Source organism: Fulmarus glacialis, unplaced genomic scaffold, assembly GCF_000690835.1.
Source record: "Fulmarus glacialis isolate BGI_N327 unplaced genomic scaffold, ASM69083v1 scaffold42437, whole genome shotgun sequence".
Taxonomy (NCBI): domain Eukaryota; kingdom Metazoa; phylum Chordata; class Aves; order Procellariiformes; family Procellariidae; genus Fulmarus; species Fulmarus glacialis.
This window is the reverse complement of record NW_009223328.1, coordinates 5533-17987: the sequence shown is the minus strand read 5'-3', so window position 1 is coordinate 17987 and position 12455 is coordinate 5533. Positions and strand designations below refer to the sequence as shown.

Here is a 12455-nt window from a genome sequence, read left to right as displayed (position 1 = left end):
TATGCGAAAAAGACTACCCCCACCCCCAAAAGAAAAAGATACCCCAAAATCCCAATGGGGAGAGCTGCAGCTAATTCTAACATGTAGCGAGTCAGGCCAAACTTGCACAGGGCAGATGCCTTTGACATGAACCAACTGCAGATAGTAACCTCAATGTGTATCTTTGTCACCACTCATTTCAAGTTTTGAGAAAGAATGTTGTTTTGTTCATGTTAAAGATGAAGAAAAAATTTTCTTAGAGGCTGAGCCATATAAATTAAGTGTTAGATTAAGGTCTGTTCTTAACTGGTAAAATATTTGGCCAATGAAGCTGATGGGAAAAGCACTTTGGCTTCTGCCCGGCTGGTTGGGGGCCACGCTCTATCTTTAGCGCCTGTTGTTGGCTTTGGAGGAGTTGTCCTGGGCTGTTCCAGACCTCCACAGTGCAGCTGGCAGGAGAACCTGAGCCTCTGTTGAAGTCTAAGAAGCAGATGATCACCCCCACCCCGACGTTCCTCATACAGAGGGGCAGACAAGGTGCCCAAACACAGACAGCTTCACTCGGTGTGCAAGGGGAGCAGTGAGTCTTGGAGGACACAGATAAATAAAATGAACGTACCAGTAAGGAATATTCAGCCTTGGTGCCAAGTATGTTCATCTGGTGGCTCAAGCTGACAAAATTTGACAGCTGCTGAAGAGCAGAGAATTCTAAATGAACATACAGTGGTTGTTATTAAATAGGAAACATTTATCTTAATGTGATATTGACTATAGCACAATAAATGATGATTATTTCCCTGTACTGGAATGCGGTATTTTTACATTGCCAGAGTACTGATAGAAGCGCAGTTGAGTAAAATAAATGCTTTGGTTTTCATATTGACCACTGTACTGGAAACAGCGTTTGAAAACTTTCCAGTGAACACACAGTGTGTAGGTACGTGCGTGAGGGAGAGGAGGGAATTCAGAAATTTTGTAAGAAATGTTTGCTCCATCTGAAAAGGTGTTGTTTCCTTTCTTCTTCCTTCCCAGACTCTCTTAATCTGATTTATTTTTTCCTTTTGCTGAAGAAAAATGCCTTCCTTGGGAGGGAAAGCACAGACTGTCTTGGGCCCTGTGGATCCGGACCACCTTGGCTATACGTTGACTCACGAACACTTGACTATGAACTACAGCTGCTGTTTTTGTCCACCTTCTCCAGGCCAAGAGCCTCTGTCTGATGGGCCCATTGAGATGAAGAACTTGTTTTGGATTAAGCAAAACCCCTATAGCCATAAAGAAAACCTTCTGTTGTATCAGGAAACAGATGCTGTGAAGGAGGAGCTGTTGCATTTTAAAGCAGCAGGTGGTGGGACGATCGTGGAAAACACAACCACAGGAATCGATCGGGATATGAATACTTTGAAGAAACTTGCTGAAGAAACTGGAGTCCATATTATTGCTGGGGCTGGGTTTTATGTGGATTCCACTCATTCTTCTCAAACACAGGCCATGACAGTGGAGCAGGTAAGTCTTAACCATTGCTTTGGAGACTTTCTCCTATCAGTTATCCCTGGGGGAATCAAAGGTGAAGAGAAGTTCCAGCAAAATAGATGAAATCTAGAAGTTCTTAACGTGAAAAACATGGGAACAGCATTACTGCTTGTTTGTTACAGCTGGACCAACACTACTTTTGTGTGCTGGGATTATCTGTCAGCATTTCCAATTCTTAAGCTCCATTTTCTCTCAGGGATTTGTTATAATGCGACAGTAAAAGGAAAATGAAGTACTTCATGTGTGGGCATCTGGTACCACACCGATTATCCTATTCTTTTTACAATTTTTAAAGAAGGAGTATATCCCTTCTGCCTCTTTCGACTCTTTTTCTGGCTAATTGCTTCTCAATGAGATCACCCAGAATTCTTGTAAAAAGCATAAATAATTGCAATATTTACAGGACGGTTGTAAATAATTGCTTTGCTCAGGCTGGCTGTTACATCTCTCTTCTGTACCATTTGTCCAGACTGTAGAGTCTACATCGAATTGTTTCTACGGAGCCTAAGACAATGTGTTAATAATGACCAAGGTTCCCAGATATTCCTATAATAATAAATATCCATTCATCTTTTATTAAGAAAATGTGATGATAGGGAGAAGAGGGAAGGGAACTCTCCAAGGCAGGAGGCTATGAAAGCGGATGAACGGAGCTGAGAAAATTTTTTAAAAATCTGTCATAGTTTACAAATGAGTCAAAGTAATTTTAAAAATCAGTGGTCAAAACTTGAGCAGATGTAAAGTGATGCAGTGCTGCCAACCACACTGGACCCAAGCTGGACCAAGCTGTACAGAACGGTACTAGTTTTCTGAAATATTCTTGCATCGCTTGAAATTTGATACAAATAGATTTCTTGGGGCAAAAGTTTCCCTTCTGTATTTGGTGGACTGCTGGACACCCACAGATGTCCTGTACTTAGCAGGTAATAAATACTTAATCCAGGCCAGAGGACGGTTACTTAGAAAGAGTTGTGCAGTGACTGATCCGTGATAAGCAGTGGTTCCTCATTTGCTAGTGAATTTGACGTGATGGTATGTTTTCTGATTCGGCAAAGACAATTTGCTTACTGAGCTATTCAGTGACACAAGGAAGTTGCTGCAGGAGAGAGGTTCTTCAGGAGAGGAGTGAGTTCTATATCATAGGATAAAGTGTTGGGCAGAAACCTGCTGTAAATTGTAATATCTTGGACTGACTTTTGCGTGTAGATTGAGTATTTCCCAATATGTTTTATGAGGCTATTGAGAAGACAAGTTGTGGAGTAAGGATAAACTACAGATTTATTTGAAAATTGGTGTCGGGTTTTTCGATTTCCTGGATTTGCTTGCAAATTTTCTTCCTTTGTTCACTTTATTCTTCCTTAAAATCATGATTTCCCTAACATGCAGGGCCAAAGAATTAGAAGGTCATCATCAGTGCCATTTTGTGCTCTGAATTCTGAATGTATTCTTGAAGATATATGGCCTATTCTGGAAAAGAAAAACTAAAGCTGTTATAAAAAACTGCTTTTATTAGGAGATTCTGATGTCTTTTTTGCTTATGCATATTTTAAAAGCAAGCTAATTTTGACTCTGTAAGTTTGTCAGCTGAGATTTGTTCTTGTAGTTTTGAAGTCATTGGAGCTTCTGTCGTTTTATGTTGGCATTCCCACAAGCAGGATTTGCCTTAAACTTGTCTCTTCAAGATCTTTGCCAGAGTTTCTCCCTTCCCTATCTGAGTGACAAGGTTTCCTTATTCTCTGAGCCCTTATTTTGCAAGAAATTTCACTGAATTGTTTCTGGAGCCAATTCAGGAGTGTGAAGCACAGGTTTCATGCTGCGCTAACTTTGGTATTTTTAAAGAAGAATTAGTCTCAGCCTAAATCAGTGTTCAAATTTTATGTAGACCAGCTTTCCCGGCAAACCTGGGCAACTGTGTGAGTGGATACTGTTAAATTTATTTGCTTTGTGTTTATTTTGGTCTTAGTGAATGGCTAGCATAACGTTAGTTGACAGAAACCAGATTTTAACTGCAGTGTTTTCACACACCCAACTGTTAATTAAATAAGTTCAGAAAGACTTTGGGAGTATAACTAGCACAGTGTCCATCGGCCAAATTTGATGCTATTTAACACAAATAGTATTAATAACCAAAAATCTCATTTTCCTGTTCTCTAGCTTACAGGGATTATTGTTGATGAGATACTCAATGGAGCAGATGGGACAAACATCAAGTGTGGTGTGGTGGGAGAAATAGGTTGTTCCTGGCCTTTGACTCCGAGTGAACACAGAGTGCTTCAGGCAACAGCGCAGGCACAGTCACAGCTTGGGTGCCCCGTTATCATCCATCCTGGCAGGAACAGCGATGCACCTTTCCAGATTATCCGCGTTCTGCAGGAAGCTGGGGCTGATGCTTCAAAGACAGTCATGTCTCACCTTGACAGGTAAGCAGACTATTCTGCTGTCCTGGCAGTGTTGCCACAACCTGCTGGGGTTTGGGGGAACTACTTGCAAATAGTTAGGGTTCTGTTGTGCTGGGATCACGACATGAAGAATTATCTTCAAGTTTACTCACTTAAAAATGTGAAACTGCTTATATAGAGCTTGGTGAGCTTCCAGCACTTCAGTCGGGATCAGCTTTTAGGTTCACACTGATAAAGAGATTTGGGGATTTTAAATGCTCTCTTTGAAGGCCTGGTGTGAGATCAGGAATAACTGTAGCCACATTTTTAAAAAATGGGGATTCCATTAATTCGTATCCCTGCACAAATCACTGCATTTACAAAGCATTGGACATTGAGCAGCTGTCACCAAATTGGGCGGGAAGCTGCTGGGCTTCCAGCGTTTTTGAAAACTGGGCCACTCTTAAGGGCCTGACCAAAGTCTCTCAGATACTAATGGAGAACTCCTTGATTTGGCTGGATGCTGGATCAAAGCAGAAACCAGACCTTTTCAATTCTGCTACCAGACAGAAGAAATACTGCTTAAAAAGAAAATAGTTGGGTTTTGGGTAGCTCTTAGCATAGACCAGAGAGCTATCTTTTAGTTTCCTTGACAGCAAAAACCAGGAGCCCCACATCAGACGTGGAGAGGAATTGGGGTGCTTTTCTCTCTCCGGTTTAGAAACACAGCCTCTTATTACCAAATCAGTTTTGTGTGACCTTGTGCTGTTCATGGTGAGCTGGAAAATGTCCAAGCATTGATTAGTTTGGCCAGTTGCTGAATAATGGAGACTGTTTGTGATCATATGATTCTCAGCAATTGGATTGTTTGCCCTCAATGTGAGTGTAATACAGGCAAGAGCACTGTGCTCCAAATTTCTAATGGTTATAAGCTCTGAGAGCTTGTAAATCAAGCTACAGGTGTTTTGTATTCACACAGAGCTCAATGTTTTACTTGGGGATTTTAGGAGCATAAAATTCAGTGCCACAAAATTTTATCTATATTTAATTATATTTAAATGAGGCATTCTTCATGTATTTACCTGCATTCCATTTTATCTATAGCTATATTTTTCTCTCATTTTTAAAGAAAAACTGGTTGCCTAAGTCTTTGTATGAAAGAGGACTGAGCAAGCTGCAGGTGTCAGTACTTACGTAGCCATTTTGATAAAACATAAACATCCAGTTATGGTTTTTTGCCTTTATACACTGTTGTAAATTGTTGAATTCAGTGATTTATTGGTGGAAGATAAGCAATATAAGTAGGAAAACAGTCAAGACAGAGGTGCAGTTTCACTAACTGCCGCTGATGCACAATATGACATTTCCTTACACTCCTCCTATCATTACTTTCACACATTCAGGTTGGCACTTGCTATAATATAAACTCTAAACTACTGTGAAGTTTGGCTTTGCAATGTGCATTTAACATTTTAAGTCTCCTCCAGTGAGAAGAATCAACGTGGGAGCATCCCAGTCCCTTAAATGTGAGATAAATTTGTACATAGCTCCATATTTCATGCCTGCTTTTGACATAGACAAAATGGTTGTTTTCAGGTGGATATACAGTCAAATGATAAAACTAAAATGCTGGCTACCGTGTTTTGCAATTTAGCACCTTAGAACAAAAGGTAGCAAGTGTCCATAGTGAAACTATGGTATAGATAAAGGCTGGGAAGCAAAAGCTATTGAGGTCTTGGCTTTGGCCATTTATTAGGGATTAAGGTTATAAAGGTATCCTGGTAGAGATCAACATTGATTCACTTGAGTAGCTTTTGTTAGAAAGCTCACAGCAACTGTTATGAATGCCTGTTTGATAATGGTTTGGTGGATGTCCCTGCGGTGATTTATGGATGAGGTCCAAACTACAGGATGCTTCCCTGTGTCCCATCTCCTTTTCCGTGTGTTCAGGGCTGCTCAGGGACATGTGTTGCCCGCACACCTAATTCCAGCACAGGGATTAGCAATTTGAGCTGGGAACTGCTGCTGCTGCTACATCCGTGTGGTTTACAAGGGGTCCCAATGGCTGATTAAATTAAGCTCTCCTGCTCTTCGTTGGGACAGAGCACCCAAAAGCACAACGCTAACAGAAGAAATTGCTCTGGCTGTGATTTTGAAATATATTGTTGGGTGGTTTTTGCCACCTGCACAGGGATGAGTACTCTTGGCTACTGTCTCCCTGTGAACTGAGCAGGGCTGGATCTTAAATGACCCATTCTGCAATTTGAAAACTCACTTGGTAATAAATGTTGAATCTCTGTAAACTGTAACATTTATTTTAAAATAACATTTTTATTAATTACAGTTGGCAAGTCTTAGACTCCTGCTGACGGCAGGCTTGTTTGAACGAGGGTTTTCTCTCTCTCAACCCATCTGTTCCTCCTACTTGATCCTGTTGTTAAGTCATAATATTGAAATTGTGACATCAGTCATTTCCATAGCAACAGACTGTGATGTAATTGTATAGGATAAAATTACTCTGTGACATCAATATCTGCAATAATAAAAAAAATTAAACTACTGCCCTTTTGGTTAACTGTGCTGTTCTTGAGGAAACTTGTTTTTTCCTTAGATGAAAAAAATTGTGTTGTGGTTATAAAGATAAATTTATAATGTGTCACTTGATACATTGCTTTCCTTTGGATAGCTTATACTCTTGGTAAAAGTGTTTCAAAGAAAAAAAATATTCCAGAGAGCTCTTATTTCAGTTGCCATTCTTTTCTGAATAAGTGATGGGTTTTAGTAGCTTTGTTCCTTCACTTTTCAAATCTGCTGCAAAGCCCATGTCCCAGGCACTCACAGTGCCATTATATATTTTGGTGAGAGCCTTTCCTTAAGGCATTCTGGCCAGATCCCAGTGCAAACAATGATATATTGCTGTTCTAATGACAATCTAGAAACATCACTGTACAGAATAGAAACTAAAGACAAAGTTGTGTATTACCGGTGTGTGATGGATGAAACAAGCCCTGGATGTAGCTGTCTCCTGTAACTCTTTTGGGAAAGTAAATCTGTCTTGTGTAAGTAATCCATTGTCTTTTTTTAAAATGTCACTATGAATTAACCTCCTCCTTAAATGTCCTTCCTTGTTAGGTTGTCTGTTGAGAGGTTTAGTGATATCAAAAGTAAGTAACTTTCCTGTTTCCACTGAAAGATTATCATAAATGTTTTCATTGTTTCATGCGGGAAGAGTTGGTTTTGGTTTGGTTTTTTTTGATGCATGAAGTCGTAGATGAATGTGAGAAAGACAATGCTGTGTATCAGCTTAAGGTGCACGTGTCAAACAGGAGTCTTGTTTTTCAAAAGTGTGAATTAAATCTTAGATTATTGGTTTTGTTCCTTGCCAAGTATGAAGGAAGTTGCAAAATACCTATCCTCGTACCATGAGATTTTTTCTTTTCTGTTACAATGCTGACTTTGTGTTATATATGTTCTGCAGGACTATATTTGATACAAAGAAACTTCTGGAATTTGCTAAACTGGGATGCTATTTAGAGTATGACCTATTTGGTACAGAATTTCTTCACTACCAGTTCCATCCTGATATTGACATGCCGAGCGACAATGAAAGAATTGCAAGGTATCTGCTTCCATGCAGTTTAAGCTGTTGCATTGCCATTGACAAATGAGTATTATTGGTATTTGTTTTAAGGTAAAATCACAGAGTAATTCTGCTTGCTGTTCAAAATTGTCTTTGTTCATACTAAAATAAGGACAATTTTTTTTCTGCTGCTATCACGTCTTTAGGGCAGCATGTGTAATTTCTTCCGTCTGCAAAGGAAGATGTAGAATTATAGTGTTGTAGAAAGTTACTTGAGAAAAAGATCAAAAGCTTTTTTAACTTCATTCTCCGTCCTAATCCCATCCTGATTTGGTTGAATTTTATCATTTGCTGCATTTGTATAGACTGTGAAAAAGAAAAGGCTGGAGATACAAGACTTATGTTAGGGTTTGGCTTGTGTTTGAAACATAGTATTGGAAACCTGGTGCTGCTACTAAGCACCATCTGAGCCTGTTACATCTCCTCACAAATGCGCTAACCGAGCAAAACTCATTGGTTGTCTTGGATGGATTTGATCCATGCTTCTGTCCTGAAAACTGGACTTTTGTTCTTCCAAGCACTTCACCTCTCTTCCCCCTCTCCTTTTGCCCTTTCTTTCTTTTGAAGGATGAGATTCCTATCTCCTCAGAACTCCCATGCGCCTCACACTCACAATGAAAATACTGGCCCCACTGGCAGGAGACCTCTTCCCTGCTTCCCATCAGCACACGCAGTCTCAGCTCAGCTGCACAGCAGATCTCTTGTGCTGTGACAACGCAAGGTATTGCCAAGGAGATGCATTTCTTGTAGAAACTGTCTGAGACAGGTAGGATCAGCTGGGAATGGGCTTCTCACTCTGTCCAGAGGTGTGATCCTCCTGTGCTATTGTTCACAGTGTTCGTGTGCAGTGAAGTGGCAGGTTTCTGAGGGGTGGGGTGCCATCCTGCCTGTGTCTTTTTTCCTTGCAGAGTCAGAAACAATTCTGTCCTTCTCTTTGATGAGAAAGATTTTATGATCCCTGATCACTGATAAAGTAGCTTTCTAGCTTTCACTTATATTTCAGACGTAGCTTCCCTGCCCCTCATTGTCAGATTAGCCTCAAGACTTTTCTTCTCTGTTTCCAGGCCATTCTCTTCTTAAGAAGGTGCCGTGGTTACTATTCCACTTACTGCCAGGTGTTTGCTGCTGCTTTTCACACTAGAAATAATTTCTCTCTCTTAACAGGGCTCTCAGTCTTGCACTCAATATTTTAAACTGTTGCAATGAATCTGCAGTTTTCACATTTAGAATGGGTAAAGTTGCTCCCCTCCCCTGTGCCTCCTCCCCTCTCCTGTGCCACGGGAGGTCAGCATGTACAGAAACACTGTGAGGAATATGTGTAGAGGAACGGTTAACAACTTGGTTAACAAGTGCTTGCTCAACCGTGGCAAAGTTTTCATTCCATCCATGATACTTGCTCAGCCACCAATGTCTCTCCTTAAACTCCCTGGCATTTGAGTATTTCTTGCAGCAGGCTGTCTGTAGGAAGAAAATACGAAAAGTTTGTCTTCTCATTGTATGGTGCGAATACGTGCACTTGAGTTAGCCGTGCCATTAAATGGATTTTGTTGGGCTTTTGATGCATCCACGCTGGACATACGATAGCAGTGGCAATCTCCTTAGGGTTTTTTTTTGTCAAACAGCACCAGAGAGGTGGAAACCAAATTGACCTTTAAATGTGTTGATGAAAATACTAAATGGAAAATCTATGTTCAGGTCTTGTCTATTCAAAACATGAACTTCTGTAGTCATGCCATACGTATGCAAACACAGTTTAGCTGTGTCTGTATTTACGCCTTTTTGCTGCAATTTTTACTTGCTAATACAAGTAAAAAACTGAATTTTTTCAGGGACAGTTTTTCTTTGAAGCAAGTACTAACTAAACTTACAGGAATGAGCAAAAAGCAGCAATGAATATGGAATATAAAGGTCCATGTGCCTCCCCAACCCAAGAAATGAGTCCAAGTATGAAAGGAGATGATTCTAAGAAGATGTTTGGTCAGCAAAGAACTTAGTCCCTCCAGTGTCATTGCTTTCATCCTCTGTTTGGCTTGTGGTCTCTCTATAATTCAGGCTGGGGAAGATTCTTGTGACGTTGTAATACTTCGGTATGCGTAATGTTGTGCACTATATTGCACTATTTATGGTGTTTTTATGACAGATGCTAATTTTTTACCAAGTTCTATCTTACTTGCCTTCTGCTGCTGCCCATATTGATTTGATCCTGCTACATGTATCTCCTCATAACTAATTGTAATAAAAACTGACAGTAAGAGCTTTCAGATATAGTGTGGTTACTTATAAAACTAGTATTTGCTTTCTTGCTGATCAAAGCACAGTCAGGAAGGTAAGAATTAGAATTTCACAGCGCTGGCAAATGATGGAATTGGGTGTCGTGATGAGCAATGAGCACTTTCCAGGTCTGGTCTATCCATCCCTGCCACTTTAATGCTGCAATCTACTGCCAAACTAAACTGAAGCTGAGTGGGAAACTTAACAGTCATGCAATACAGACACCCACCGAATAAACTCTAAAGAATGAGCTGAGCAAGGGATTAAGGTTCCAGAGTGAAATGTGGAACGGAAGGACTTGTTGTAGCAGACGGGTTACAAGGGAGCGACCGAAAGGATTGCTTCTTTTTCCAAGCTGACTTCTTGTCATTTCGCTAAGTCTGTTTAGCTGGGCTGCTGTATGAACTCCTCTTATTTCCTGGCATACGCTAGCACTGTGCAATGCCTGTCTTATTTATCTTCTTCTTTAATGAACACCTTTGAAACATGTTTGGATGATAACTGTCTATATGGAATATGATGCTGACAACTCAAAATTTTTATTAACCTGGTTTGCTAAGTAGGAATTAACTACAGATGTGAAAGTATTTGTGTAAATGAGAAGGCTTCTTAAAGGACCTGTCACACACAGAGGCTGGTCCTTAACAAATGTAATGAGACTAGCTTTGTGACAGCAGCAAGAAATAACCCCATGAGTCGATCGTGCTGAGAAGGAGTTTATGTAGGAAATTGTTACTTACCCATGTATGTAAAACCTGTATCCCACGTTTGGTGATGCTGAAGTTCTTGAATTCCTCCTGGACTTAATGGGACTGGGAATGCAAAGTCATGTGCCAGCTGGAAAGAGTTTTCCTTCTCCACTTTGCGATGTGTGGTGGTATGTTTTCAGAGGTGTTTTTTTTCATTCAATAAGTGTTTTAATTTCAATTAGATATAAGGAATATGTCTTCTGAGTAGCTAAAAATAAGTGTTTTCAGTTATAATACAGTCTAGCAGTGCAGTAATGTAAAAAACTTAAATCCTGCTCAGTTCTGTGCTGTTGCAGAGTGAGAACCTTTCACTGACAGGTATACTTTTTACTTTTGCAGGATTCGTATGCTGATCGATGAAGGCTATGAAGACAGAATTCTGATCGCTCATGATGTGCACACTAAGAATAGGTTGATGAAATATGGAGGTCATGGATATTCACATATCCTTAAAAATATAGTTCCTAAAATGCTAATTAGAGGCATATCCCAAGATAAAATTGATAAAATACTCCTAGCAAATCCAAAGCGGTGGTTGACTTTTAAGTAGGAATAATGAGTAAATATTCCTGTTTTATAGGGAAGCTTGATAAAATTCAGATCTGTTTCAGGAGAGCAGTCATTTTAAAACTTGGTTCTTTTCAGAGAAACTGGAAGTTATTAATTACATGTGAACAAACTGATTATGACTTATGTTTAATTAGAACAACAAAATTATGTATTCTCTCTGCATTTTCTCTGTTCTAAAAGTCTGTTCATGAATGATTTACTGGATATGAGCCTACCTGCAAAATCTTTTCAATTGAAATTTTAAAATAATTGTTTCTAGAGGGTAATCTAACACTATTATTAAAAGTTAAGGAAAAATATTTTTGAAGATGCATCATCTGGACTTTGAAGGAAATTACAGTTTTCAATTAAATTCCCCTTCTCCAGGGGGTGATTTTAATTCTTGTAATATTGACAATCTTCTAATTATCTGTATATACTTTAAATAATGCTTGATAAAGTATCAAAAGTCTGGGACTTTTAAATAGCTTCCATAGACAACAGAAGGCAAAAGAAATCTCAAATAATTCTAAAAAGATACTGTTTCATTCTAGTTTAACAATTTACTTATTTTTAACTGAAAGTGTAAAAAAACCATGGAAAAATGTATTTTTGAATAAAGCCATCTGATGACCTCTTAAACTATGTGCAGTATTATTATGGATGTCTTTTTTTAATTGCAGTAATTTTTTATCCCGAACCTTTGGAATCCCACAGCAATCATGTGCAACTTCATGCAGACCAGCTTCTTTTTGTAAGGATGCCACACCAAAAGTCAAAATATATTACATAATACAGTTTTAATGAGTTGCAATAGTTATAACAAAGGTTGTGATATAAGTCTTTACAAATCAGTGTATCAAGATATGATGAAAAAGGAAGAAATGTTTGCCTTCTATGTGTTTTTCACATAAAGTGTGTTCTTTGCTCTTGTCTAACTTTAACCAGGGCAGGTGATTTATCCAAAAAATGGTCTTATCCAGTAGCAGTGGTAGCCTGATTTCAAAAGCTTCTTCAAATTGGACCATATACGTCTTGTAGTATTGAGCTTTTCCAATAAATACCTTAGTAAATATGCATTGCTAGTTGTAAATGATCTCTAGCTTGGTACTTTACCGTTTAATACTACGTAGAAAATCTCTAGCTACACTGCTGTTGTGAGTGTGCTAACCAATAAAAGCAACAGTGGAACTAACAGACATGAAGTCAGTTACACATCTGTTATTAAAATACATTACCTCGTAGAAAAAAAAACAGGAGTAATCACTACAATGTGCAGATACAGGTTGGCACTTTGTCATAAAGTAAAAACGTTAACCATTCTGGTGAGATAATACACAAGCAACTGTCAGCACA

At 39.1% G+C, this 12455-nt stretch overlaps 1 protein-coding gene across 2 annotated transcripts; it reads left to right on the top strand.

The window, feature by feature from the left end:
* Positions 1-1020: 1020 nt before the first annotated feature.
* On the top strand, positions 1021-11267 carry PTER (phosphotriesterase related). Of its 2 annotated transcripts, XM_009581769.1 has the most exons (4): positions 1021-1485; positions 3667-3932; positions 7369-7509; positions 10890-11267. In XM_009581769.1, the coding sequence occupies exons 1-4, from the start codon at positions 1054-1056 to the stop codon at positions 11098-11100; spliced, it is 1050 nt and encodes a 349-aa protein (XP_009580064.1). In that variant the 5' UTR covers positions 1021-1053; the 3' UTR covers positions 11101-11267. The 2 variants fall into 2 exon arrangements, with proteins under 2 accessions (XP_009580064.1, XP_009580065.1); XM_009581770.1 differs by lacking the exon at positions 7369-7509 and having other exon boundaries at positions 1049-1485; positions 10890-11100.
* Positions 11268-12455: the final 1188 nt, after the last annotated feature.